Here is a 27,430-nt window from a genome sequence, read left to right as displayed (position 1 = left end):
ACAGGTAGAGCGATGGGGTTTCGATTCTTACCCCCCAAAAGTCACTGGGAGTCAGCATTTTAATGAATGCTTTCAACTGTTCTGTATTCACTTTTACCGTGTACACATTTGTTGCATACACTCCGACAAAATAAGCCTGTTTAACTATTGGATGTTTAGCAACGGCGTATTTATTCAGTGTCTACTGTGTAAAACACCTGTTTGCCCATTTGTGAGCCTGCAGTGTACTTTCCAAACATCCGTGTACTTTGATTGTATTTATTGTGTACAGCCCCTGTGCATTTGGTACCAGTTGTATGTACATTTAGTCCTATTGTGTGCATGTTCCTTGAGCAGTTTCTGAATAGGTTCATTGCAACTACAGTACTTTGAATGAGTATCAAACCAGTATTTTGTACACATACATCAGACATCTAGTGATTGGAGGATCATCTATGTCATTCATCAGCTGTGGACCTACTGCATATAGTTTGAACACCTACTGTGCAAATATTTGAGTACTTGTGTACATGCTGATTAAGTAATTTTGTTTTCCCCCATCAGACTATGGATTCCTCAAGGGCAGGGACCATGTGGCCTTATACCTCCTTAGCACTTGGCGTGTTAAGCAGTAAATTAATGTTGAGTAAACAAAAGAAAAATGAATAAATGTCCTTAGCATATATTGACTGAAAAATATGTATACTCTTTGCAAACATTTCCTGTTTAACATATTAAACGTCCACTGTAAGCTTAAGGCAGGTAGGGAGTGTCATACCTTCGTGCAGTTAACTGTTCCTAATCGGATACTGTGCCAATTAGGTCCATCCTGCCTACTTCAGGACTGAGCTAAAGACATCCTAGCTGAGGGAACAGGGCACACAGGTAGGAGCTCACGCCCTGGTCTCAAAGAGCCATGCCTTGCAGTCCCACCAGCTCTGCCACTTTCTAGTTTGTAACCTTGAACAAGTCCCAACTTCTGTAACTGAAATGGGGATACTACATACCTTGCAGAATTGTCGTGTACTTGGCACATAGCAGGCCCTCAGTATCTGGTAGCTGTTATTTTTATTTCTGAGAGTCAACAACCAATATGCCAAAACTCATTAAGAATCTCCTTTGTGTCAGACACTGTGCTAGTGCGTTCATATTTTTTTTATCATCTGAATCCTTATATTACCTTCAGTGTTCAAGATCTTTATCCCCACTTGGCTCGTGTGGAGACTTGTCCCAAGTAACAAAGATATTAAGTGACATCTTTCTAGTTTTCTAGGTGTCAGGAGAAACCTCAGCCCCTCTCCACCAGAAACACAGGTGGATAGTCCAACTGAACAGCTGTCTGGACAGGAAGCAGGAAAGCTAGGCAAAGTGATGCTAATCACAGTAGTATCACTAGCCTCTCACATGGATAAGCATCTAATTGCCTACATGGCTAGTTCATGCCAATTATTTCCCTTAGTCTTTGCCACAGTCTTCGGAAAGATGTAGGTGAATTTACCCAGTCTGTAGATGAGGAACCAAGTTTCAGAAAGATTAAACAACTTGCCCAATGTTACACAGGAAGTTGCTGACTCCGGTCAAATGCTCTTCCTGTCGTTTGCCCTCACCAGGAATAGAGGAGGTGAGGGAAAAGGGAGCTGCTGGGGTGAGAGGTAGGGTGGTGGGGCAGGGCCCAGTCCTTGGCAATATGGGGCATGCAGGGCCTGGAGCTTGGACTGCCCATCAAGCAGCACCCCCAGGCCACCGTGGCTGTGACCGTGATGGTAGTGGTGGTGGTGGTGGTGGTGTGTGAAAGAAGCAGATGAAAAGGAGGCAGAGGCCTGGCCAGAGAAGGGTGAGGAGAATCTAGAAGGTGGGAGAATACGGTAGATCCTAGGCTGAAGGAAGTTCAGCCTTTCATCTAGAGGCAGCTCAGGGAAGGACAAAGAGCGTGAGTCAGGAATCAGGAGGCCAGATTTTGGGTCTCAGCTCTGCACAGTCTTCCTACAGGCTTCTTTGAGGTACTTTAGCCCAGACACACCCCTGTCCTGGAAAATTAAATAGAAATCACGTAGTCTTTGAAGCCAGTGAGGTAGAATTTATTCGTTTACAAATATTTATTAAATTTCTATTATGCACCAGAAAATTTTCTGGGCACTGGGAATATAATGGTGACCAAGACAGATGTAGTCTCTACTTTCCTGGAGCTGACATGCACCCACTGAGATCTGCCAAGTACCTCACCTTCCTGAGCCTTTTCTCCTTTATATAATGAAGCGAAATAATCCCTTCCTCACAGTGTTGTTAGGAGGATTAGAGATAATGATGACTGCCATTCATCAAGGGCCAGGTGCTATGAAGTAGGTATCGTTATCCCCATCCTACAGATGAGGAAACTGAAGCTCAGGGAAGTGTAAACTTATTCAAGTCACATGGCTAGTAAGTGCAGGACCAGAACTCAAACTCAGGTCTGTCTGACTGTCGTACAACTCTGCCTGTAAAAGTCTCAGATGGTGCTCCCAATGTAGTAAGGCATTCAGGAAGTGGGTTTGTTCCCCAAGCCATGGGTCTTGCTGGGGGCCAACCAGAGTCTAGGCGCTGCGGACTTAAGAAGTGGGATGCATCAAGGAGCTCACCCCAGGCTGGGGGCTGGCTTGGCCTCACCTATCCACCTGGGAGACAGGGTCTGACATGGAGTTGGTGCAGAGCAGTGACTGGAAGGCTCGTCTGGGCTCAAAACCACACTCACCCCATTCGTGTTTTGTGTGTCAACTGGGGAACGCTGACTTTGTGTCTCACTTTTTTGGTTTGTAAAATATGGTCTCTTCCAGTTCTGAAGTAGGTTTGAAGCTGTTGGTTCTGATTCCCAAATAGCTCTAGAATCCATCCCCTCCTCCTCGCCGTCTTCCACTCCTCTTGTGAGCCTTTTACTATCTCTAGCCTTTACTCTTAAAAGAGCCTCCTCAAGGTATCTGTGTGAACTCATGGTTTATTAGACAGAGACAGAGAGAGAAATATCGATGTCTGGTATAGAAATACAGATGTATAGTATCTGCTTGATACATATACATAACAACAAAATGATTTATCCAAAATAATGTTAATTCAAAATGAATTATGATAGTAGTGGATTACAACTCACTGGTTAAAATAAAAATCCATGACTCCACATTGATATAAGTAAATAAAGTGAGAGAAAAGGGAAAGTAGAATTCTAAATTATATAGAAGGAATGATGGAGCTAGAAAATCATCAATGGATGCTCAAACCTTTACAAAATAAAAGAGCAAGCTCTTCAGATATTGCTGTAACACCTAGTGCCCAAATCTTGGTTTCTAAATGTCATTCTCTACTAAAAAAACCAGGGCTCCTTGGAAGGGCTCAAAAAAAGATAGAGATGTGCCACAGGACACAGGGGCTTAGCGGGCTTCTTACTGGCCAAATCTGGGGTTGTGAATATCAAAATAAAGAATGATGTTAATGGGTTATATATAAACCACTGAGTGAAATAAACAATCATTAAGTCCATAAGGATATAAATAAATAAGTGTAGAAGGGAAAGCCCTCCCTTATAGTGGAAAGCCAACTAAGACATGCCCAGGCCGGGTGCAGTGGCTCATGCCTTGTAGTCCCAACACTTTGGGAGGACTGCTTGAGGCCAGGAGTTTGAGACCAGCCTGGGTAACCTAGCAAGACCTCCATCTCTCTAAAAATTTTTTAAATTAGCTGGGCGTGGTGGTGTGTGGCTGTGGTCCCAGCTACGTGGAAGGCTGAGGTGGGAGGATCACTTGAACCCAGGAGTTCGAAGCTGCAGTGAGCTATGATCGCACCACTGCACTGGGCAATGGGATGAGACCCTGTCTCAAACAAGAAAAAAAAAAAAAAGACATATTGAAAGAATGATGGCATTTGAAAATCACCATTTGACAACCTCAGCCATAATCATTGTTCCAGTGAACGCTAAAACTAGTGAGTGAAAGTTTGAGGCGTAACAACATTTCCATTCATCTCTCCACAAGATACTCATCCACTACAATGGGGAAAGTGGTAACTTTACAGTGGAGATATTAGATAGCCCAATCTGTTACCTGGTCGTACTTTAGCTGCTGCTGAAGCCAGCGTGAGAAACCTGTTGGCAACAGAGTAACAGGGAGCAGCTGGGGAGAGCTGCCTGCTGCACCATGTGCTGTGCCCACCACCGCTGGAGCTCCAGTTCCCATTCCTTCCTTACTGTGCTACTAACACATTGCATTCGCTCACACCTCCAGGCCTTTTCATGCGCTGCTCCCTCTAACAAATGCCCTTCTCTGTCAGGCTAAGTCCTACTCACCCTTCAAGACTACGCCACTAAAAGGGGCGGCTCCAGAAAACGGTGCCCGACCCCACCCACACACCCCAAGTTGGGTTTTCCCCTCCTCTGTGTTCCCACACACCCAGGGCTTCCTTCTGGGCCTGTACTTACTTTATCATCTTCACATTATCCCCAGCAGGCTGTCTGTCCACTCCTGAAACTCTTGTCCTACACTGTCTGACGTGGTAGCCACTTACCCACATGTGCTTATTTATTTACATTTAAATTTAATAAAATGAAAAGTGCAGTTCCTCAGTTGCACTAGCCACATTTTGAGTGCTCAGTAGCTACATGTGGCTAGTGGTTACTGTATTGAACAGCACAGGTATGGGACATTTTGCTTATCACAGACAGACCTTATTGGACAGCACTGGAGAACAAACATAAGAACTCTGAGATTCTAGAACCTTTGTCCTTTGTGTTTGTTGGTTGGTTGGTTGGTTGGTTGGTTTTTGAGACAGAGTCTCCCTCTGTCACCCAGGCTGGAGTGCATTGGCGCGATCTCGCTCGGCTCACTGCAACCTCCGCCTGGCAGGTTCAAGCAATTCTGTTCTTTGTTATGTGTTGTCTCTCCCCATCTGCATCCCCAGAGAGATTGGCAGCAGCACCTTTGATATAAGAATAGTCAGTGGGCTTGCTGTCTTCAGGTCCTCAGAGAAATGGGGAAGTGAGGAGATGAACTACCCCTCCACAGTCTGGACAGTGCATTTCTGGAGGGGTGGAGGGGGTGAGGAGCACGGACAGCCCAGCACTGGGACTGCAATGAAGACTGGAGGAGGAGAATTTAGGAAACAGTTGAAGGAAGCATGAGGAGCTCCCAGAGGGCCCCCCCCCCCCCCCCCGGAAACTTGGTACACAGGTTGCATCAATCAGTAAATCAGCCAACGCAAAGATACCTAACTCTGAGACTTAGAAAGAACCGTTCGTTCATTCATTCGATCAACAAAACTTTAGTGCCATCTGTGCCGTGCCAGGCACTATATGGGGCAATGCTCTGGATGGAGATGATTCAGACCAGTGTCACTCCCAAGCCACTTAAGGTATGGTGGGGAAGGATCTCAGAGAATGTGATGAAGGGCACATTTTGCGAAGGATGGGTTCTTCAAGCCCATCTTGCAAGGGTTGGGAAAACCTTCATCAGGGATGTTGGGGGGAGTATCGTGGCAGGGGGGAAAGGCACAAGTAAAATGCTGAGTTCGGAAAGTACACAGAGGTATTTTTGGGGAACAGTAAGTGGATGGCCAATGTGTGGGTGAGGAATGAGAGTTAGGACCACAGAGATTGGCTGGGCCACCTTGTGGAACACCTCCCATGTCAAGATAAGTGGTCTCTGTAGGTGACTTACTGTGTGTCTGGCCATGAGGTAGGCACTTCACATGCATCTGTTAACTGTCCTGCAAGGTTATTATCCCCATCTCACAGGTGGAAAGCCAGGCTCTGAAGGGCTAGGTGACTTGCCAAATGCAGCACAGGCAGGTCACTGAGCCAGGATTTGAGTGCTAAAAGCTGAGCTTTGGAAAAATGCGACCAGAATCAAGCTGAAGGTAGGGAAACGATCGTGCAGCTTGGTCCAGCAGGGAAGAAAACTAAAAAATGTTGATTGGACTTGATTCAGGACCTTGTGGGTCTAAGCTCTTCAAACCCTCACGTGTGGTCCATAAGGCAGCATCAAATGTGTAGGTGGCCCTAGCTGCTGCTTTTGCTAGTTGTCTTACCTGGGACACCTTTAAACATGCATACAAGGAAGAAAACAAAGAATTGGTCTGAGCTGCTAAGAGCGAGGCCATCCAAACCATTCCCTTTTTAGAGGCCATTCCAGATTCTAGGAAGGCAGCAAAAATAGTGACTGAATGCTGCTTCTGGGGACCCTGCTGACTTTAACCAAGAACCATGGCTCAACCCCACTTCTCCTGCGCTAGGCTAAGATCCAGGACATAATCAGTGATGCTAGAAACATGTCCGTTTCAGAGGGAAGAGGTTTGGGGGGACTGGAAAGGGCCCTGGGGCTAGAAGTCAGGAAACCCCGTCCTGACTTGCCGAGTGGCCTCGGGAGAGACTCTTCCCTTCTCTCAGCCTGTCCCCTTCTCTGTAAATGAAAGGGAGTCCAGCTCTTTGTTATCTAACATCCCAAGTACATATGCAGAGCTCTTAAAATGTATCTAGCCCTGTGCCTTCCAAATCACTCTCCCACCCTCAAGGATAGAAATGTGGCCAGCCATTGTGGGGATGAGGGAGAAGCTCCCAAGCCAGGCCAGGCCAGGCCAGCCACATCCAGGGTGAGAGGAGATGCCCCAAGAGTGGAAGGAAGCATCCATCCTATGAAAGGAAGAGAAGGGAACTAACTCGCTCAGCTCTATCCTGGTTCCTTGGCATCCATTACTCCTGGGAATCATCATATCTCCATGTGGCAACGGCTTATCACCCCAAGTTTTACACTGAGGAAATGGAGACTCAGAGAGGGTGACTCTCCCAAATTCACATGCCTAGGAAATGAAAACCCCAGGATGCGAACTGGATCAACTCCAAAGCCCATACTCTTGCCACTCTGTCACGCAAACTGTGCATGAAATGAGATAGAAAAACCTCCCTCACTCCCACCTCCCTCCAAGCAAAGCATCTCATCCACCCAGGTGCCTGAATTTCTAACATTAGTGCATCACCTTCCTGGGCTAAGGCCTCTCTCCACGGGCTCCACAGTGGGGAAGGGGCGCAGAAGTAGGAGGCAGAGGCAGGAGGTGAGCACGAGGTCTTTTATGAGGCATCAAATATACATTCTTATGTACAAGGAGGAAAAAAGACAATGCCTGAACCCCAGCTCCTCTCCATACAGCCCCTCCCACTGTCACCCTCCCCCCTCCCCCCCAAGCTCCAGTGGCCCTGGCCCTTTGTACAGCCAGGGTTCCTCTGTCTGTCTGTACTGCAGCCCATGGTGGAGAGGGGAGAGGGGGACAGGAGCTGAGTGAGGAGCTGGATATGCGGGGCAAGAAGAGGAGCTGGGGCTTGTAAAAAATATATTTATAATAAATAAACAGGGCTGCAAAAGGGCTGGAGAGGCAGCGGAGATTCTGATGGACAGAAGGACTCAGGCATTCTGGCTCCCAACCCCAGCTCTGATGGCTTCAATCTCTGCCTCAGGAAGGACATCTTGGGCTCATGGTGGCCCTTTGGGAGCCTCTCTCCCCAGGGCTGATGCTGGGTGCCCTGCCCCAGCGAGGTGTGTGTGGGCGATATCTGTAAAGTGCATTGTCTTCAGTTGTAGGTGGGGTAGGTGTAAGGGAATGGGGGGGGGCATGCAATATGGGTGAGGGAGGGCAGTGCCCTTCTCATCCCAGACCTGAGCCCCCCCAAAACCTGTCTGGACTTTGATCAGGATAAGAACATTGCAGGGCGAGGCAAGTTCCTGAAGCCAAAGAGGTCTGGGCTGGGGCCTACTGGAGAAAGGGCATAGACTGGCTCGAGAGAGGAAGCACTGCCCCACGTGGGGCCAACATAAGCAGGGTCCCACCCACCGAGTGAATCGACGGTCCGTGTCCTCCAGCAGGCAAGAAGACACATGGAAGTGTGTGGCCGGGCCCTGAGGTCAGAGAGAGGGGGCCAAGCCAGCTGAGGTTTGGCCACAACTCTACAGAGCGCTCTCCTAGCCCCACACGGCCAGAGGAGCCCCGAGGAAGCCTTCACCTCCACAGCTTTGGACACCTGCCCTTCTCCGCCAGCCAGAGCTGACAGGGAGCTCACGTAGGCCCAGAGGTCTGAGGCCACAGAGCTAGACCTCCAGGGAAAAGTGGGGAAGAAGAAGACAGGAGAAAGAGAACGAGGATCTCTGGAAGGCCCTCACCACTCCCCAGCGCTGGAGCACCCTGAGTCCAGGCTTCAAGTGGCAAGGATCCTCGAATCTGGAAGGAAACCCCATGGCAACTGCTGGGGGTGAGGGGGCGGGTCCCAAGGCAGGGAGGACATGGGGAGGAGGACGTTGCTATGTGTATATATGTTTTTGAAAAAACCGAGGAAGCAAAGAGGGTGTAAGGTCCCTCTCCTGTGGTTCCCCAGACTTTCCTGTTCCCCAGCTCACTCTCTCCATTCATCAGACCACGGTGCTGATCCGGCTTGGCTTGGCCTTGGGGTTTGCACTGGGGGGGTTGGCTGTGCCAGGGGGCCCAGAGGCGTGCAGCGGGCCATGGGGGGAGGTGGGCGGAAGGGGTGAGTGCGGGGTGTGGGGGGAGGGTGGGGGAAGGGGTGGGTAGGAGGGGTGGGGCGGGATGGGTGAGTGGGGTGACAATGGTGACTGGGGGTGGTGGGGGTGGGAGTAGGAGCCCCCGGGTGGCCGGGATCCAGGGCCCCCAGCCGCGCCTGCCGCTGGCATCATCTGTGGGTGGTGGCTGAAGATGAAGTGCTTAGGGCCCTGTTTGTGGGCTGGAGGGTGCTGGGGAGCAGGACTGTACAGGGGCAGTGGGGACGTGGGCTGGTGCAGGGGGTGGCGGCCATGTGGAGCAAACTGAGGGTGTCCTCCAGCCCCCCGTCTGGGTGCCCTGCCTGGCCGGCCCAAGGTATAGTGTTGGGGCCCTGGGACTGGGCCATGGGCGTGGAAGTGGCGATGTGGCCCCACAGGTGGGGCTGAGGCGGGAGGCGGTGGAATGGAGCCTAGCTGGGGCAAGGGTGGGGGCTGCTGGGGAGGTGGGGCAAGAGAGGGCTGCGGGGGGGGGGGGTGGGGTGGCGGGGCAGGGCCTGGTCCTTGGCAATACTGGGCATGCAGGGCCTGGAGCTTGGACTGCCCATCAGGCAGCACCCCCAGGCCACCGTGGCTGTGGCCGTGGTGATGGTGGTGGTGGTGGTGGTGCGTGGAAGAAGCAGATGAAGAGGAGGCAGAGGCCTGGCCTGTTGGCGGTGGTGGCATCTGGAAGGGCCCCTTGCCCCGCTTGCTTCCAAATAGGGAGCCCAGGAAGGATGAGGAGTTGGAGACGGGCCTCTGGCTCTTGTACTCCTCTGGCGGCGGGGGTGGGGGCGGAGGTGGCATCCTCTGGTGAGGGCGTGGACTGCTAATAACAGACCCCTGGAAGGGGGGAGGGGGGAAGTCAGGCCAGGCTAGATGCCCTAAACCCCCAGCCCTAAATTCCACCCCTGTCCCTGAGGGCTGGAGCTGGGGAGATAGCGAACCCCAAGTTGTAATAAAAACCAAATCACAGTCCTGTACTCATATGTGGAGCTCCCCAGCTTGCAAAGCTCGGCTGTCACATCCACTATCTCATCTGAGCCTCAGCTGGGAGAGGAGCAATTAGCAGTACCTCCTCCTCATCCCCATTTTGCAGGCAGGGAAAAGGTTAGGCCCGGAGAGGCAGAGTGACTCGCCCGGGGTCAAAGAGTAGGACTTGGAGGTAAGAGCTTCTTGTGGCCCAACTCCGAGGGCATCCCTACTCGCCGTCGGCCCTGGGGTTGAAAGGGGGCACGGGAGAGTGGAAGACAGGCTGAGAGACAGGCAGAATGAGGACAGACAGAGTTGAGGACAGACGGAGAGAGTGGTTGGCTGGGAGAGGCAGCCGCACGGTTCTCAGCAGGGAAGGGGGGAGCAACAGGTCCCCTCCTCCTCTGGGGTCTCCATGGCCGGGGCAGGGCTCATGCAGAGGACGAGTGGGGCAGGAGCTGGCACTTACTTCGATGGTGCTGTCCAGCGATCCCACGCTGTTACGCCGCCCCCGCTTCCCTGCACCCACAAGCAAGGAGCCCAGCGTCAGAGCAGCAACCCCCCCTCCCTACCCTGCTGGGCTCCAGAGCTGGGCACCAGGCCTGGGCCCCTCCCGGGGACAGACACCCCATTATCCCTTTCCCCCATTGAAGAGGGGGACGTGGGGAGGAGGAGAGGTGGAGAAGGAGGAGAGAGAGGAGGGAAAGATGGAGAAGGAGGACTGCAGGTACAGGAGAGACAGAAGAGGGAGAAGACGAGGAGAGGTGGAGCAGCAAGAGAGAGGCACCGAGACTGTGGCCCCACTTCACGTTCCCTGGCCCAAACGCTGGGCTCCCCCTGCTCTGACCTGGCTCCCAGGCCCCCTGTGGCGCAGCGCCCAGGACTCTGGGTGAAGGCAGGGTGCGTGTGTGTGTGGCAGGTGGAGGGAAGGCTGGTGGCCAGTGACAGGAGGCAAAGAGGACACCTGGTCCCGTGTCTCCCCAGCCAGGGCAGGGGCCCAGAGGGCTTACCTGCATCAGAGAGGTCTCGCAGGGAACTGCTGAGTGCGCCCCGTTTGAGCCCATCGCCTGCCCCGTAAGTGTCCTCCAGGCTACTGCGGGCCATCGTCCCATTCACTGAGTCCTTGGCCCCTCCAGGCTGTGAGGCGTTAGGCCGCATCATACCTTTCTGCTTCTCCAGCTCCGCTGGGTGGCAGTCGGGGAGACAGGGAGCAAAGGTCAGGAACAGGAGTGAGAGCCCGTCTGACTGACCCTAGCCCTCCGTCCTCCTTCCTCCTCCTCCCTCCTCCCTCCCTCTGTCCCCAGGCTTCCCGTTTTGCCCCTTGGACGACCAGCCCTTGTCTCCCCCAACACTGCAGCTCCATCACCGAAGTACCCTTAGTGCCCAGCTCCCGTCTTGCAGCCTCCCTTCCCGCTCAGCCTTCCCTTCATCCCTCTTGGTGCCTGCTCTCCCTGTTCCCTTTCCCTTCCTTTCACCCTTATGACTTCTCCCCTCCCATGCCCTCTTGCAGTCAGGTCTCCCAAAGCACCCCTGCCCTTCAAGAAAGAGCTTCATGGCAGATGGTTCACAGTAAGGACGGGAAGGCCCTTCTAGCCTATGGCAAAGGACAATCTTTCCAGAGTTCAGTCAGTTCTCAGATACCTTGCTCCGGAGCAGAAGGGCTCCTGGAAGGGCAGGAGCAGGAAATTAACAGGAATCAAATCCTCTATTAAGTGCCAGGCAGTATGCTGGGCGCTACACATACTTGATCTCTGTCAATCCTCACAACAGTTCTGAGGTCAGTATTAGCATCCACATTGTGCAGAGGAGGAAACTGAGAATCCAAGAAGTCTTAGAGCTTGCCCAGGGTCATACAGCTGGAAATGGCGGAGCCGACATTCTGGAAGCAGGTCTGCCTGATTCCAGAGTTTGGGTGCTTCCGGCCTCCTTACAGCCCCACCTCCCCACAGAGCTCATAGAAACATGTCTACTGGCCTCCCCTCGTCTTGGGCTGCTAATCCCTCTCTCAGGATTTTCCCAGGGTCTCAAAGGATCTGGTGAACTGAAATTTCTATCCCTGCCTCGCTGAGGAGTAGAGTGGCCCTGGAGCTGTGAAGGCCTCACCAAGGAGCTGTCCGCCGCCTCGTGTCTCTCTTTCTGTCTGCCTGCCTCTTTCTCTTTAACACCATGTTACTTAACTGTGACTGCTTAGCCTGGAGAAGAGAAAACTTGGAGGGCATCGGGAGGAATGAGATGTAATCACTATTTTCCATTATATATATATATATGATCAAAGTGACTTGGTGTGACCCCTGGAGAGGATAGGCCACTGGGACTCAGCTCAGGAATTGATATGTGGGCAGAGGAGGAGAGACGGTGGGACACGGAATATAGATTTTTTGAATGCCTAAGATGTGTCGGGACATTTCGGCTACCTTGTCTCATTTCATCTCCTTGACTCCGTGAAGGAGACTTCATTACCCCAAATTCGTGTAGGAAGAAACTGGGGCTAGGCGGGTTAGGCAATTAGCTCCAGTTCACCCAGATAATGAATAGCATACCTGGAATCTAAAACTACAGTCCTACCTCCAATACTCTGATTCTTCTCCCTGATACCTTTCACTATAAGGAATAGTTGGCTCATAATTAGAGTTCGGGATAATAATGGGGCTGGGAGGTAATGAGCCCCTTGTCACTGAAGGTATTCAAGCAGAGGCTGAAGAATTCTTGAAATGAGCATGGGAAGGTTGGACAAGCTAACCCTCAACTCTGAGATTCTCAGAGGATAGGATTCTTGATTTCTGCAGGGCACTGTTTCAGGAGATGGGGGAGGAGATGTGGCTGGGCTACTCACACTCCACACGGTATTTCTCCATCTCCTGCACCTCCGCAATGGATTCGCGCAGGTCGGATGTAAAGCGCAGCCGGTCCTGGAGGCTGGGGGCATTGAAGATGATGAGGACTTTTCGCTCCCCACCAGGTACTGCAGACAGCAACTTGATCCCAAACTGGTAATCTGTGGAGAAAGGGGAGACTGGGCACTTCTGTTGGGATTGGTGCAAGGTGGCTCATACATAAAATAATTTTTCTTTTCTGTTCTTTTTTTCCTGATATAACATCTCTCTGTCACCCAGGCTGGAGTGCAGTGGTGTCATCATGGCTCACTGCGGCCTTAAACTCCTGGGCTCAAGTGATCCTTCTGCCTCAAGCCTCCTGAGTAGCTGGGACCATGGGCACGCACCATATGTGCAGATAATTTTTTTATTTTCAGTAGAGATGGGGTCTCACTGTATTGCCCAGGTTGGTCTCGAATTCCTGGGCTCAAGCAGTCCTCCTGCCTTGGCCTCCCAAAGTGCTGGAATTACAGGTGTGAGCCACCACACCTAGCCCATGAAATAATTTTTCTACTGTCTAACTCTGATCATGCCTCTTCTCCATTTGAGCATGTTTAGCAGCTCCCCTTTGCCCCAGAGCCCTCAAACTCCTGGTAGCTGTGGCCCCCTTACTCCCTGTACTGCAGGATGTAAAGGCATACAGCTCTGCACTGCTGTCTTGAAACCCTTTCCTTCTCACCTCTGCCTCAACTCACATTGCTACTGCTGCCCAGAATACCATGAAACAAAGCTCCTCCTGGTTCATCCTTCAGAGCACAGCATGATCCCCATCTCTGTGGCCCACCAGAGAACACATGCACTGTGGTTCTCTGCAAGACTATGAGCTAACCAGGGGCTAGACCCGAGTCATACTCCACCCTGGCCTGCCCCTCATCCTGGGACCAAATAGGTGCTTTGGAGACCCTTAGCCTGGTTGTAAGGGACTCCAAAAACTGGAGCTGGTATAGATGACAGGTGAGCATGGGGGCCATGACATAGACTCTCGGGAGCTGGGATCCAAGAAGGGACTCACATGAATTCTGGAAGAGCTGCATGTGCATTTCCACGAGGGGGAAAGACTGACGGAAACTGTACGTCACCAAGATCTTCTTCTTCTGGAAAATTTTGGTGACCTTTGGCAGGAGTGGGAAAAAGACAAGAGGCAGCGTTTTGGGTGGGGAATTTCCACGTGGCACCTGTTTCTGGTAACCACCCTCCCCTCCCACCCCATTAACGGACATACACACACAAATACACATGCCCACAAGCTGGGGAGAATGGAAGCTTGAGGGACAGAATGGGAGACATGGAAGAAAACGCAAGTTCCTGATGTAATGACCACGCACCACAGACATTTACCACGTTTCCAGGAACTAACTGAATCCTGCTCCCTCCAGGAAGCCTGCTCCAACATCCCATAGAGATTTGTAAACCCCTTTTCTGAGCTCCAGAATGATGATTCAGTACCTTTCCCTTGTCAGGCGCTATGCTAGTCCTCTGAGTGTGTGATCACCCCCTGCTGGAAGGCAGGAGTTTGGTTGTCGGGTTCTGTCACTGGGCCTCACCAGAGCCTGCACTTAATGGCAATCTCTGCTGAACCCATGTAGAGAGTTAACAAGTCTTCCTCTCAACAACCCGACGTCTTTGTCGAGTACTTGGGCACTCTGGAGTCAACTAACACAGGTTGCAAACACCTCAGGCGGTCTGCAAGTGGCTCATAAAAGGAAATGTTTTGGTTTCAGGATGGCACAATGACACAAAGCACTTTTTTAGGTCCTTTGGGCTGTGAGCTCCCTGAGAACAGGGACTAATTCTGATTCATTCTGGCATACCCAGTGCCTAGCATACAGCTGGACACACACCAGTTTCAGTACCTGAGGGATGTCTACACATTGACTGTGTGGGCCAGGTACTCCTTGGGGTAAGGCAGATTCCACATATAACCTCTTATTTCATTTCATCCTCGTAACAACCCTGTGAGGTAGGGGTTAGCTCCATTTCACAGAGGAGGAAACTAAGGCTCAGAGGGAGCATGGAAATACTTCAGCTAAAGCAGCAATCCTCAACTGGGGGGTGCTATTGCCCCCAGAGGACATGGAGCAATATCTGGAGACATTTTTGGTTGAAGGGTTGCTACTAGCACCTAATAGGTAGAGACCAGGGTGCTGCTAAACATCCTACATTGCACAGGACAGTCCCTGCAAAGAATTATCCAGCCCCAAATACCAACAGTGATGAGACCGAGAAACCCTGCTCTAAAGGAGAGACCACAGTGGGAACAGGATCACTGTCCTCAAATCTCTGGAGAGTTGTCTCGGAGCAGAAGGACAACACTTGTTCTTTGTGATGCCAAAGGTTAAGTGCAGATGGTTGGAAGAAACCCACAGGCAGACAGATTCTAGCAGTCAGAGCTGCCTAACGAGGCAACTGGCTGCCTTAGAGGAAGGCGGCTTTCTGTCCCTGCAGTCATACGTCCAGTGGGCCATCTAGGAAGCTGGACCCCGAAAGTCCCTTCCAACCAGCAAAGTCCTAAGAGTTCCACCCCTAAAAGACAAACATCTCTATTTGTAATGAGCTCAGTTTTAAGGATCACTTCAAGCATCTTTTTGTTTTCTTTTTTTTTTTTTTAGACAGAGTTTCGCTTGTCGCCCAGGCTGGAGTGCAATGGAGAGATCTCAGCTCACTGCAACCTCCGCTTCCTGGGTTCAAGCGATTCTCCTGCCTCAGCCTCCCCAGTAGCTGGGACTACAGGCATGAACCACTGTGCCCAGCTAATTTTTTATATTTTTAGTAGAGACAAGGTTTCTCCATGTTGGCCAGGCTGGTCTCGAACTCCTGACCTCAGGTGATCCACCCGCCTCGGCCTCCTAAAGTGTTGGGATTATAGGCATGAGCCACCGTGCCTGGCCCAAGCATCTTTTTCAAATTTTGTTTTTATTATTTATGTATTTATTTATTTATTTAATTTTTTGAGACAGGGTCTGGCTCTGTTGTCCAGGTTGGAATGCAGTAGTGCAATCACAGCACACTGCAACCTCTGCCTCCCGGGCTCAAGTGATCCTCCTGACTCAGCCTCCCAAGTAGCTGGGACTACAGGTACGCACCACCATGCCCGGCTAATTTTCGTATTTTTTGTGGAGACAGGGTTTCGACATGTTGCCCAAGCTGGTCTCAAAACTCCTGGGCTCAAGTGATTCAAACTGCCTTGGCCTCCCAAAATTCTGGGACTGTAGGCGTGAGCCATGGTGCCCGGCCCACTTCAAGCATCTTGATTACTGAAGATTTCTAGACTGACCTGGGGGTCACAGGTTCACCCCTCTTCACACAACCCTATGGGCTATTGAGGTGGACAAGGATATTTCCTACCACTTCCCAGGTTGCAAGTCTGTCATCCCTTTGCTCCTCATATATTCTGTCCCTGTGCGTCTGTTACTATCTCCAAATGAATCTGTGAGGAAAAGGAGGGGCAGAGAAGGCCTGGGCCTTGCCTGAGACCATGCAGATGGCATGGCAGAACACCTCGCCCGCGACACTCCACACACCACACCACACACCAACATCAACATGGTTCACACCAGACTCAGGTGTCAACCTCACTATCCCCCTCCCATCTCCTCCCCCACAGTGCTCATACCACAAGGAGATCATTGAAGAGGAAGACCTCTCGCTGATGCAACCCTAGCCTCTGGGGGCGGTTTGGATCTGGCACCTCGTAGAGCTGGCAGCAGCAAACCAGTCGACGGTGAGGGAGAGACAGGACCTAGACAGGCATGGAGAAACAGGTGTCAGCAAGGCCAGCCCATCAGCTTCAGGCCTCCTGGCACCTTAAGTTTCAACCGCAAAAAGTTTACCTCTCATACATGTGTATCACTCTGACACAAGGGGTATCAGCAACTAAGGCCTAAACTTTTCTTCTACCTTGCCTTTGCCCCTCTGTCTGGAATGTCTTTCTTGTCCAGCTCTGCATGGTCATATTTCAACTCCCCTTCAAATTTCCATCCCAGCCAGGCACGATGGCTCACACCTGTAATCACAGCACTTTGGGAGGCCGAGGTGAGCGGATCACCTGAGGTCAGGGGTTCGAGACCAGCCTGGCCAACATGGCGAAACCCTGTCTCTACTAAAAACACAAAAATTAGCTGGGTGTGATGGTTGGCGCCTGCAATCCCAGGTACTCAGTAGGCTGAGGCAGGACAATCGTTTGAACCCAGGAGGTGGAGGTTGCAATGAGCCAAGATCATGCCACTGCACTCCTGCCTGAGTGACAGAGTGAAACTCCATCTCGCTAAAAAAAAAAAAAAAAAAAAAAAAATCAATCCCAAAATGATCTCTTCCAAGAAGCCTTCCCTGATTTCTCCAGGCTGAAAATGGCCTCTTTCTCCTTTCTCCTCTCCTAAACTGGACCGTAAGGCAGAAGTATTATATGTGTCTTTGTCTCACACCCCAACTGGTCTGTGAGTGCCCCCAAGGACAGAGACCACGTCTGATTCATATATATGAATGCCCAGCACCAACTCTGGTGCCCAGTAAAATGCTGGGCTCAGTGGAAAGGCATCCACAAATGTTTGTTGGCTAAAGCCTGTTCTTTTTTTTTTTTTCTTTTTTTCAGACGGAGCCTTGCTCTGTCACCCAGGCTGGAGTGTGTTGGCACGATCTCAGCTCACTGCAACCTCCGCCTCCTGGGATCAAGCGATTCTCCTGCCTCAGCCTCCTGAGTAACTGGAACTCCAGGCACGCACCACCACGCCCGGCTAATTTTTGTATTTTTAGTAGAGACGGGGTTTTGCGATGATAGCCAGGCTGGTCTGGAACTCCTGACCTGAGGTGATCCGCCCACCTCGGCCTCCCAAAGTGCTGGGATTACAGGCACAAGCCACTGCCCCTGGCCTAAAGTGTGTTCTTGCTTTGGTTTTCTGATAACCATCAGCTTGGCCCTTCACTTAGGATGGAGAGGCAAAGCCAGAGGCGAAAAGGATGTTAATATTTATACAGTACCCACTATGGGCCTTGGAATGTGCTCGATGCATTCACTCTGCACCACAGCCTTCTGAGGATTGCATTATCACCCACTCCGTATTGCAGATAAAGGGCACCTGGGGCTCAGGGAGGTGCAGTGACTCAGGAGGTGCACTTAGTGGCAGAGGCAGACCTGAACCCTGGCCCCTCTGCAGCCTTCCAAGGCACTTACTGGTTTCTTTCCAACAATCATGCGCTCCACAGCCTGCACCTGGGACACATGGTCATCGTTGGTCCGCAGTTCACGCCCCTGGATGCGCTGGTAGATGCCCACCAGGAGGTCTCGGGGGATGTCTTCACCATTGTCAACCCCTGGGGGAGGGAGTAACACAGGGATATGTCACATAATTATGGGCACTGGGTGGTAGGGATGCTCCACAACTCCCACACCCAGGCACGGGCCATGACAGTCAGGACTGAGGGTCAGTGGGTATCCTCAGCCCCTTAGCCAGGATTGGGGCAGGGAGGATGTCCTTCAACACAATAGCCAGTTGCTATCTTCCCCGGGGTGGGGAATTTTCTCGCAACAACTCAGAATACACTGTAATTAAAACAATCAGATACTATTGTTTGCCTTCCTAATTAGCAAAAATAATTTTAAATGAAATCCAGTGCTAGGAAGAGTGCAGGGAAGTGGGCATGTATGGTAACATAACTCTTTTGGAAGGCGATTTGGCAAGAATCTAAATGTTTGTACACAGTGATTCTTCTTCTACGAATCTACCTTAAGGAACTACTCAGAAATATGTGCAAGAATGCTAGTGCAGGCCAGGCATGGTGGCTCACACCTGTAATCCCAGCACTTTGGGAGGCCGAGGCGGGCAGATCATGAGGTCAGGAGATCAAGACCATCCTGGCCAACATGGTGAAACCTCATCTCTGCTAAAAATACAAAAAAATTAGCCAGGCGTGGCAGCATGTGCCTGTAGTCCCAGTTATTCGGGAGGCTGAGGCAGAATTGCTTGACCCCGGGAGGCAGAGGCTGTAGTGAGCCAAGATCGGGCCACTGCACTCCAGCCTGAGCAACAAGATTGAGATTCTGTCTAAAAAAAAAAAAAAAAAAGATTGCTAGGACAGGCGTAGTGTAATCCCAGCACTTTGGGAGGCTGAGGCAGGTGGATCGCTCGAGCCCAGGAATTCAAGAGCCAACCTGGGCAACATGGCAAAATCCCATCTCTACAAAAAATACAAAAATTAGCTGGGTGTGGTGGCACACACCTGTGGTCCCAGCTACTTGGGAGGCTGAAGTGGGATAATAGCTTGAGCCTGGGAGGAGGAGGTTGCAGTCAACCATGATTGCACCACTGCACTCCAGCCTGGGCAACAGAGCAAGACCCTGTCTCGAAAAAAAAATAAAATGAAAAGAATACTCACTAAGTGTTACTTATGGGGACAATTTGAAACAACCTAAATTTTAACAATAGAGAAACAGTTAAGTAAAGGATAGTATATCCATTTAATAAAATAATGCACAGCTATTAAAAACTTGACATTTACAAAAACATTTCGATAGCTTGAGAAAATTACAGTAGCAAATTATGTGAAAAGAGTAAGACAAATTGCATGTATAGTATGATCTGAACTATATAAAAAGTTACATATGCATGGGGGAAAAGATTAGAATGCACCAAAACATTAACTATGATTGCCTCTAGGGGGCAAATTTTGGGTGATAAAAAGAAATTTTCTAATTTTCTGAATCTTTCAACATTTCTGAAACAAGTATGTATTACCTTCATTTATTTGCTTCTTTATTTAATAATTAGAGGGGAAAGGATACACACACACACACACACACACACACACACACACACACACATATATTGAGAGACAGAGGGAAAAAGAATGGATGAATGAATGATGGCAAAATTATAGGAGACAGCTCCAAATGGCCTCCGATCTAACTCCCTCCTCCCATCTTCACCATCCTTCTCCATTTCTGATTGCTGAGTGAAACCTACTCACTCTTCTCTCTAAATCCTCTACTAGAGAAAATGTTTTCTGGGCAGGACGTGGAGGCTCACACCTGTAATCCCAGCACTTTGGGAGGCCGAGTTGAGGCAAGGAGTTTGAGACCAGCCTGGGCAACATAGCAAGACCCTGTCTCTACAAAAAATGTAAAAATTAGTTGGGCATGGTGGCCCGCGCCTATAGTCCCAGCTACTCAGGAGGCTGAGGTGGGAGGATCGCTTGAGCCCAGGAGTTCAAGGCTGTAGTGAGCTCTGCTAGCACCACGGCACTCCAGCCTGGGTGAGAGAGTGAGACCCTGTCTCTGAAAATAAAAAGCAAAAAAACAGAAAACAAAAAGGAGAAAATGTTTTCTTCCTGGAAATGCCACATCTCCTCCTTGGACAGGTGCTAAAGGAACATTGTATATCGCACTGACTTTCTTACCAGAGCAGCCACAGTTGCACAAACCCAATGGGCAGCCAATTTGTCTTGTTTTCAGTTTGCTTTTTTTCTTTGACTCTATTTTCCTCTTTCTTTTCTGCTTAAATCATCTTAACATCTGTACCATTTTTAGTAGGCTGCTCTTTGGTGATAGGGAGGGCTCGACATCAGTAGAATAAGCAAAAAGAGCAAGGTGACACCTTTCATCTGGCATTCAAGGCCCTCATATATTGGTTCCATATATTGGAACCTCATATATTGGGACCCTCATATATTGGGACCTTCCCAACCCATCAATGACCTCATCTCAATTGTTCTTCTTTTTTTTTTTTCTGAAGACAGTCTTGCTCTGTCACTCAGGCTGGAGTGCAGTGGTGCAATCTTAGCTCACTGCAACCTCTGCCTCCCGGGTTCAAGTAATTCTCCTACCTCAGCCTCCTGAGTGGCTGGGATTACAGGCACGCACCAACATGCCTGCTAATTTTTGTATTTTTAGTAGCGACGGGGTTTCCCCATGTTGGCCAGGCTGGTCTGGAACTCCTGGCCTCATGTGATCCACCTGCCTCAGCCTCACAAAGTGCTGGGATTACAGGTGTGAGCCACCGTACCCAGCCCTCAGTTGTTCCCTAAAGAAAATAAATGTTCCTGCCTCTGCGTCTTTGGTATTCTCACTGGTAGGTAAGCCCTCCTCTATCTCTATTGTGTCACCTTCTCCATGCCTTCAAGACCCACCTTAAAATAAAAATACCGCCTCCTCCGGGAAGCTAGCTAGAGGTGGGCTCTTCCTCCTTTGAGCTCTGACTGCACTTTTGGCCTCTCTGATGTCACTGTTCACTTTCTGTCTTATGTTAGTTATCTGGGTGCTACAAGTCAGCCTCTCCCACACACGGGGAGCTCTCTCAGAACAGGGAGTATGGCAGAGTCCTCTCCATTGTCCTTGGCACCCATCGTGGGGCTTGGCACACACTAAGTGCTAAGTGTTGACTGGCTGGCTGGTTGTTTGGTCGAGTGATAAATGAATGCATGAATAGAGGAAAAGGTACGCAAAATAATTAAATGAGTCCTCATGGGCATAAATAAGAGAGGGAAAGAGGGAGTCAGGAAAGGAGAAGCGAATGACTGAATGAATGAATCAGAATAAAGCCTTGTAAGAGTCAGGACTTTAATCTATCGTGTTCACTGCTTGAACCCCAGGACCTAGAAACCTGGTGCACAGTAGAAGCTCAGTACAATGGGCAAATGACGATTTGAGTGAATTAATAAGTGAATAACCTGGGAACATCGAGCTAGGCCAGAAAGTGACAGCATCACAAATTAATTTCCAAGGAACAGATGGGATCTCCTGCACCCTTCCCCACCTTAACCCCCACTTTCCCTTCCCAGGTGAAGGGCAGGAAAGGCTGATAAGGAAGTCACCTCTCAGGTTCTTGATGAAGTCATCTAGTTTCATCTTTCGTTCAGCCTTGACGCTGGGACTGTACATGTCGGTATTGAGGAGGATGATGGCAAAAGCAAGGATGAAGATGGTGTCTGGGTTCCGGAACTGGCGCACGAGGGCTGGGTTACAGACACAGTACCGCTGGCTGCAGGGCAGGAGGGGTCAAAGCCAGACTCAGGAAGCAGCCATCTCTGCCTATCCACCACCCACCCAGTCTGACACCAGCAACCCTTTCCTGCAAGAAATACTTTCTTGATCTCTGGGTCTGTCCTCTTCAGAGCTTCCCCTAGACCAGCATGTAAAAATTACAATCGCTACCTTTTACAGAGCTCTTCCAGGGGATTTATGTACATTGTTTCATGTAATCCTATCATAATCCTGCAAGGTAGCTATTGGCAGTCCCATTTTAAAGATGAAGCGACTGAGACTCAAAGTGACAAGGTAACTTGCCCAAGGTAACAGAGCTGGTAAATGGTGAAGCCAGGATGAAAACCCAGATATTTCTTTTTTTTTTCTTTTTTTTGTTATTATTATTATACTTTAAGTTCTAGGGTACATGTGCATAGCGTGCAGGTTTGTTACATATGTATACTTGTGCCATGTTGGTGTGCTGCACCCATCAACTCGTCAGCACCCATCAACTCGTCATTTACATCAGGTATAACTCCCAATGCAACCCCTCCCCCCTCCCCCCTCCCCATGATAGGCCCCAGTGTGTGATGTTCCCCTTCCCGAGTCCAAGTGATCTCATTGTTCAGTTCCCACCTACGAGTGAGAACATGCGGTGTTTGGTTTTCTGTTCTTGCGATAGTTTGCCGAGAATGATAAACCCAGATATTTCTAACTGCAAAGCAAATCCTTCCCCCATTGTGGGAAACAAGTTCTCAGCAACTCCTGTTTCTCTTCTAAATACCCTAAAGTGGCAGAGCCAGGATTTAGACTCCGGCCTACCTGATCTCCAAAGCATTTATAGTAGAGTAAAATGGTTAAGGGCATGGATGGATCATGGACTTAGACACACACAAGTTCAAATCCTGGTTCTACCACTTATTCACTGTATGACCCTGGGCAAGTTACTTAACCTCTCTAAACTTCTGATTTCTCCTCTGTAAAATGGGAATAATAATAGAAGTGCCTACTTTATGGGGTGGTTGTGATTATTCGGTGAAATAATCGTGTAAAGTGCTCAGCTCAGCACCTGATACCTAGTAAGTGCTCCGTGAATGTTAGCTGTTATTGCTGATGTTGTTGTCACTTATCGAATGCGCATATCCCAGAGGCTGAGCTAGATACTTTACGTGCACTACCTCTGATCCTCACAATTGTCTTGCAAGATAGGATTTGTCATTTCTGTTTTGTTTTTTTTTTTTTTTTTTTTTTTTTGAGACGGAGCCTGTTTGTGTCGCCCGGGCGGGGGTGCGCTGGGCGGGTTGCGGCTCGCTGCAAGCTCCGCCTCCCGGGTTCACGCCATTCTCCTGCCTCAGCCTCCGGAGTAGCTGAGACTACAGGCGCCCGCCACCTCGCCCGGCTAGTTTTTTGTATTTTCAGTAGAGACGGGGTTTCACCGGGTTAGCCAGGATGGTCTCGATCTCCTGACCTCGTGATCCGCCCGTCTCGGCCTCCCAAAGTGCTGGGATTACAGGCTTGAGCCACCGCGCCCGGCCCATTTCTGTTTTATGGTGAAGAAAGTATGAGGCTCAGAGAAGTGACTTGTAAACACATACTACATTGATGCCCACAGGAGGGAGGGGCAGCTTCACAAGCGGGAGACAGGCACACCTGAAGGCTTCGATGAGTCGCTCCACTTTCTGGGCCTCACCCTGAACCCGGATATGGGACTGGAACTTCCGGAGTGCATCATCCAGATCCATGGAGGAGAAGTCCATCTCATCCACCACACAGCTAAGGAGCAAAGAAGGGGGTGTGGTGCTTTCAATTCCTCTGCAGAAAACCTCTGACCCACCGGGACCTGCTCAAATGGACCAACATCCCCACTGATACACTCCCAAATTCAGGACCCGTGGCCCGAGCAAGTACACATGAGGACAGAATGTTTGAAATCAAATCCATCTCAGAAAATTGAGGCAAGGCATGTGGTCACTAAAGGCCCTTTCCATCGAGCTACTCATTTCAGAGACGGGAAAACTGAGGCCCAAAACAGGCCACAGGATGAGCACGTCTTGCCCAGGGCCACACAGAAGACTTTAGGAATACAGCCAAACAAGATCAGACCCCTTTGAGGCAGAAGGGTACGGGGGCAGGAAGGTCTATTCATCCTGTTTTGAAAAGCTTATCTGAGCTAAAGGGACAGGCTGTCCCCTTCCTCCCTCTTGCTGTCCTTTTCCAGGAATCCCTGGCCCAGCCTGCCCCATCCTGGGGTCCTCACTCCAACACGTCTCTGTTGAACTGCTTCTGCCGGTTCCCTAGGAATTCCCCTATCATCTGCCGGCTGAGGCCTTTCCGCTCCAGGATGAAGTGAGCCACTCCCACCGGTGTGTCTGACAGGAAGCCCCGCTCGATCAGATACTGGATACCCTTCTCTGGCTTCCTGCAGAAAGAGGGGAGGTAGATGAGATGACTATCCTCGTGGAACTGTGCTCTCTGTCTCATTTGTTGAACTCATTTTGGGCCCAACTAAGTCCGGCCTCAGAGGACCAACGAAGTCAAATACATAATTTGATCCAATCCCATCATGGTGCAAATGAGAAAACTGAGGCCCAGAGAGAAGAAGCCACTTGCCCATTTCGAGGAGCTTCAAAATCCCAAGGTATCTTCAACCCAACATCCCCCTTCACTGGACCTACACCACAATTGAAAGAAAATCAGTATCTAATGAGAGCCCGCTCTACGCCAGGAGCTTTGACATTCCCAGCAAGAACCGAGGAGCAGGGTTGAGCACCTTCTCTGTGAGTCACAGACCCTCAGAGTAGGGAAGACGTGAAGAGGCTACTTTGTTCCATATCCCACATCCCACGCAGGCAGGTCTCACCAACTTCCTCCGAGTATTTCTATAGACAAGGTGCTCCCTAGATTTCCAGGGAGCTGGGCCAAAATCTGGGTCACAGTTATCCCATACTCAGAACCCCAGAACCTTAGGACCCCACAAGGTTAAAATTTAGAAGGGACTGGTGCCACAGGAGTCTCAGATCCATCACTTCCCAGTTGTATGACTTTGGACAATTCCTTTTACTTCTCCAAGCCTTGGTTCCTTATCTACAAAACAGGAACACTACTGCCTGCCTTGCTGAGTTATTATAAGAATTAAATATAGGTGGCAGTGTTTAATAAGCTACAAAGATGTAAGGCATTCAAGTAATGCCTTACATTACATTTAATGTTTTCTAATTACATCTAATGTTTTCCAATTATTTTCTAATCAAATGTCACACTCCCACCTCACTCCTAAACACCTGGCAGAAGACCAGGCACCTAGAAAGAGCTTAGTCACAGTCACTGAAGGGTCCAGCACACCACCCTGCCCCCAACATGCCTCACATACACGTTCTGCTAGTGGTAGGTGGAAAAATAGAAGCCCAGGGGAGGAATGCACCTTGCCCAGGGCTAGGCAGCAAGTCTGGCCAAAGGCCCACTCGGGAGCCAGATCTCCTGTTTCCCAGGCTGGGGCTCTTTCTACACCATATCACCTCCCCTCTAAAAAGGGAAGGTGGGGAGGACAAGGTTCAGAATCCATTTAGTGGGGTCATCTCACCCAAGATCGCACAGTCAGCCAGAGACAGTACTAGGACTGCCCAGGTGTGTTAAGGGGCTCTCTACTCTTCCACCCTGTTGCCAATCCTCTTCCCTGAATGTCTGGGGAGAAATACCGTTCCACAAAATGAAAGGATGGCAGAACCGGGATCACTGCGTGGAGTTCTGTCCCAGGAACTCCAGTACCCGTGGCAGGGTAGGAAAGGGCGAGCAGGCTAGAACGGGGAGCACGCACTTGTTGAAAAGGTTGAGGCCAATTCGGTAGTGCCGCCTCTGGACGACATCATTGTTGAAAGCTGGCGAGTCCCAGCTGTGCCTTGTCTCCCGCTGGTAAGTCTGCTTGCACAGGCCGGTGGCCGGAGGCTCCCTTAGACTGTCCCGAGAAGAGGAGCCGGAGCTGCAGTTGATGGTCTCATTGGAATTGCTGGAGCTCTCCAGGCTCTCATTATCTCCACCATCAGAGTTCTCGCCTGCTGCCTCGCACTTCCCCAACCTCCGACCCCCAGCCACACCACTGGGCCCAGTGCCACTGTTGGGGGCTGGTGGCAGGGGCCCTGGTGGGGCTGGGGCTGGGCCCTCAGGGGCTGGGTAGTGGCGGTGTGGGATCGGGGCCCTGCCTGGTGGCCCCTTGTGCTTCAGGGTCCCATGGGGGCTGCAGCCATCAGCCTCATACACCAGCTGGCGGTGGACAGAGCCGCGATCTGAGCGGTCACTCAGGTCCACGGAGCTGTCACTAGGAGGCTCAATGGTAAGCAGGGGAAGGTGGGCGGCCCGCAGCCGGAAATCCCGGCACTCCAAGCACCCGGGACCCCTGCGAGTGCCTTCCTCACGGCTACCGTCTTCCCGGGTTCCTGATGGCACTGGTGGAGGAACTGGTGGGAGAGGGGCTGGCGCCCAGAACTCGGGCCGGCCCTGGGGTGGGGGTTCTGTGCTGGGCAGTCGCTCAGGGGATTGTTGGGGAACTGTGTCATCCAGGTAGAGGGGAAGGTCACTGAAGGATGTGGCCGAGCTGTCCTCTTGCTGTTCCTTTGACTCCCGCTTCTCCAGCTGGGCTGACCCTGGCTCCTCAGACATGGGCCCTGACGGGTGGCAGTTCAGGGCTTCGTCGATGGATTCAGCCAGAGACTTTACCTGTGCAGGCGGGGGATGAGAGGAGGGAAAGGGAGAGAAAAGAAAGAAAGATAAAGGGAAGAATGGTGGAAGGTGGGAATGAGGGGGTGGGTAAGGGAAAAGAGGGGGTGTTCCTGGCAGGTCAGCAAGGAGGGTGGATTCCCCTCCCCCAGCCCTGACAAGCTCTCTGTGGTCTATAAAATGACTCCCAGGGAACCATTGTGAACTCACAGGAGCTGGGACTAATGCCCACGAGTTCCCCCACTCAGCTCACACCCCAATACCTCCTTTGTGTCCATTTAGACTCAAGCCAAATGCTACCTCCTCCCTGATTCAAGCCACATTCTTGCCTCTGCCATCCCCCAGGGTAAACCAAAATCCCAGCTTCCTCTGTGGGAATTCTCTTAGGAAATCCGTAACATTTGACCTTGAGCGTCTGGACCACAGCTGGTAATGCTCTTTCCCTGTGGTATCCAGACCCTAAACTGACCGCTTATGATCCCTGCCTCCTGGTATTCACACCTTAGGGTACCACATTGTACCAGAGTTAGTCTGTGTGACAAACAGCATATGGCAGAAGTGAATGTATGTCACTTCTGAAATTAGGTTTTAAAAGACTGCAGAGGCTGGGCATGGTGGCTCATGCCTGTAATCCCAGCACTTTGGGAGGCCAAGATGGGAGGATCCCTTGAGCCCAGGAGTTCAAGAAAAGCCTGGGCAACATGGCGAGACTCTATCTCTACAAAAAATAAAAACATTAGCTGGGTATGGTGGCACACACCTGTAGTCCCAGTTACTCAGGAGAGTGAGGCAGGAGGATCACTTGAGCCCAGGAGTTTGAGACTGCAGTGAGCTATGATCATGCCACTGCACTCCAGCCTGGCAACAGAGCGAGATCCTGTCTCTAAAATTTGTATTTGTTTTTTTGAGACAGAGTCTCGCTCTCGCCCAGGGTGGAGTGCAGTGGCATGATCTCAGCTCACTGCAACCTCCAACTCCCAGGTTCAAGCGATTCTCCTCCCTCAGCCTCCCCAGTAGCAGGGATTACAGGCGCGCACCACCACGTTTGGCCAATTTTTGTATTTTTAGTAGAGACGGGGTTTCGCCATGATGGACAGGCTGGTCTCAAACTCCTGACCTCAGGCGATCCGCCTGCCTTGGCCTCCCGAAGTGCTGAGATTACAGGAGTGAGCTACTATGCCCGGCCCAAAAAAAATTATTTAAATTTTAAAAAAAGACTGCAGCCGGGCGCGGTGGCTCAAGCCTGTAATCCCAGCACTTTGGGAGGCCGAGACGGGCGGATCACGAGGTCAGGAGATCGAGACCATCCTGGCTAACCCGGTGAAACCCCGTCTCAACTAAAAAATACAAAAAACTAGCCGGGCGAGGTGGCGGGCGCCTGTAGTCCCAGCTACTCCGGAGGCTGAGGC

The 27,430-nt window shown here is 50.7% G+C and overlaps 1 protein-coding gene across 1 annotated transcript in view; it reads right to left on the bottom strand.

Moving 5' to 3' along the window:
- Positions 1-7,043: 7,043 nt before the first annotated feature.
- The window catches only part of IQSEC2 (IQ motif and Sec7 domain ArfGEF 2), a 105,110-nt gene continuing 84,723 nt past the window's right edge, over positions 7,044-27,430 (bottom strand). The window contains exons 5-14 of the mRNA XM_031936600.1: positions 25,126-26,021; positions 23,569-23,730; positions 22,962-23,084; positions 21,161-21,327; positions 17,526-17,665; positions 15,972-16,097; positions 13,371-13,470; positions 12,319-12,480; positions 10,496-10,669; positions 7,044-9,356 (exon numbers count right to left, since the gene is read on the bottom strand). Coding sequence (XP_031792460.1) covers positions 9,343-9,356; positions 10,496-10,669; positions 12,319-12,480; positions 13,371-13,470; positions 15,972-16,097; positions 17,526-17,665; positions 21,161-21,327; positions 22,962-23,084; positions 23,569-23,730; positions 25,126-26,021 — 2,064 coding nt within the window. The 3' untranslated portion in view covers positions 7,044-9,342. The remainder of the gene's footprint in view (positions 9,357-10,495; positions 10,670-12,318; positions 12,481-13,370; positions 13,471-15,971; positions 16,098-17,525; positions 17,666-21,160; positions 21,328-22,961; positions 23,085-23,568; positions 23,731-25,125; positions 26,022-27,430) is intronic.

Source organism: Piliocolobus tephrosceles, chromosome 12 (assembly GCF_002776525.5).
Source record: "Piliocolobus tephrosceles isolate RC106 chromosome 12, ASM277652v3, whole genome shotgun sequence".
In the NCBI taxonomy this organism is placed as follows: Eukaryota; Metazoa; Chordata; class Mammalia; order Primates; family Cercopithecidae; genus Piliocolobus; species Piliocolobus tephrosceles.
Note: the sequence above shows the minus strand (reverse complement) of the source record. Positions and strands in the feature narration are given on the sequence as shown.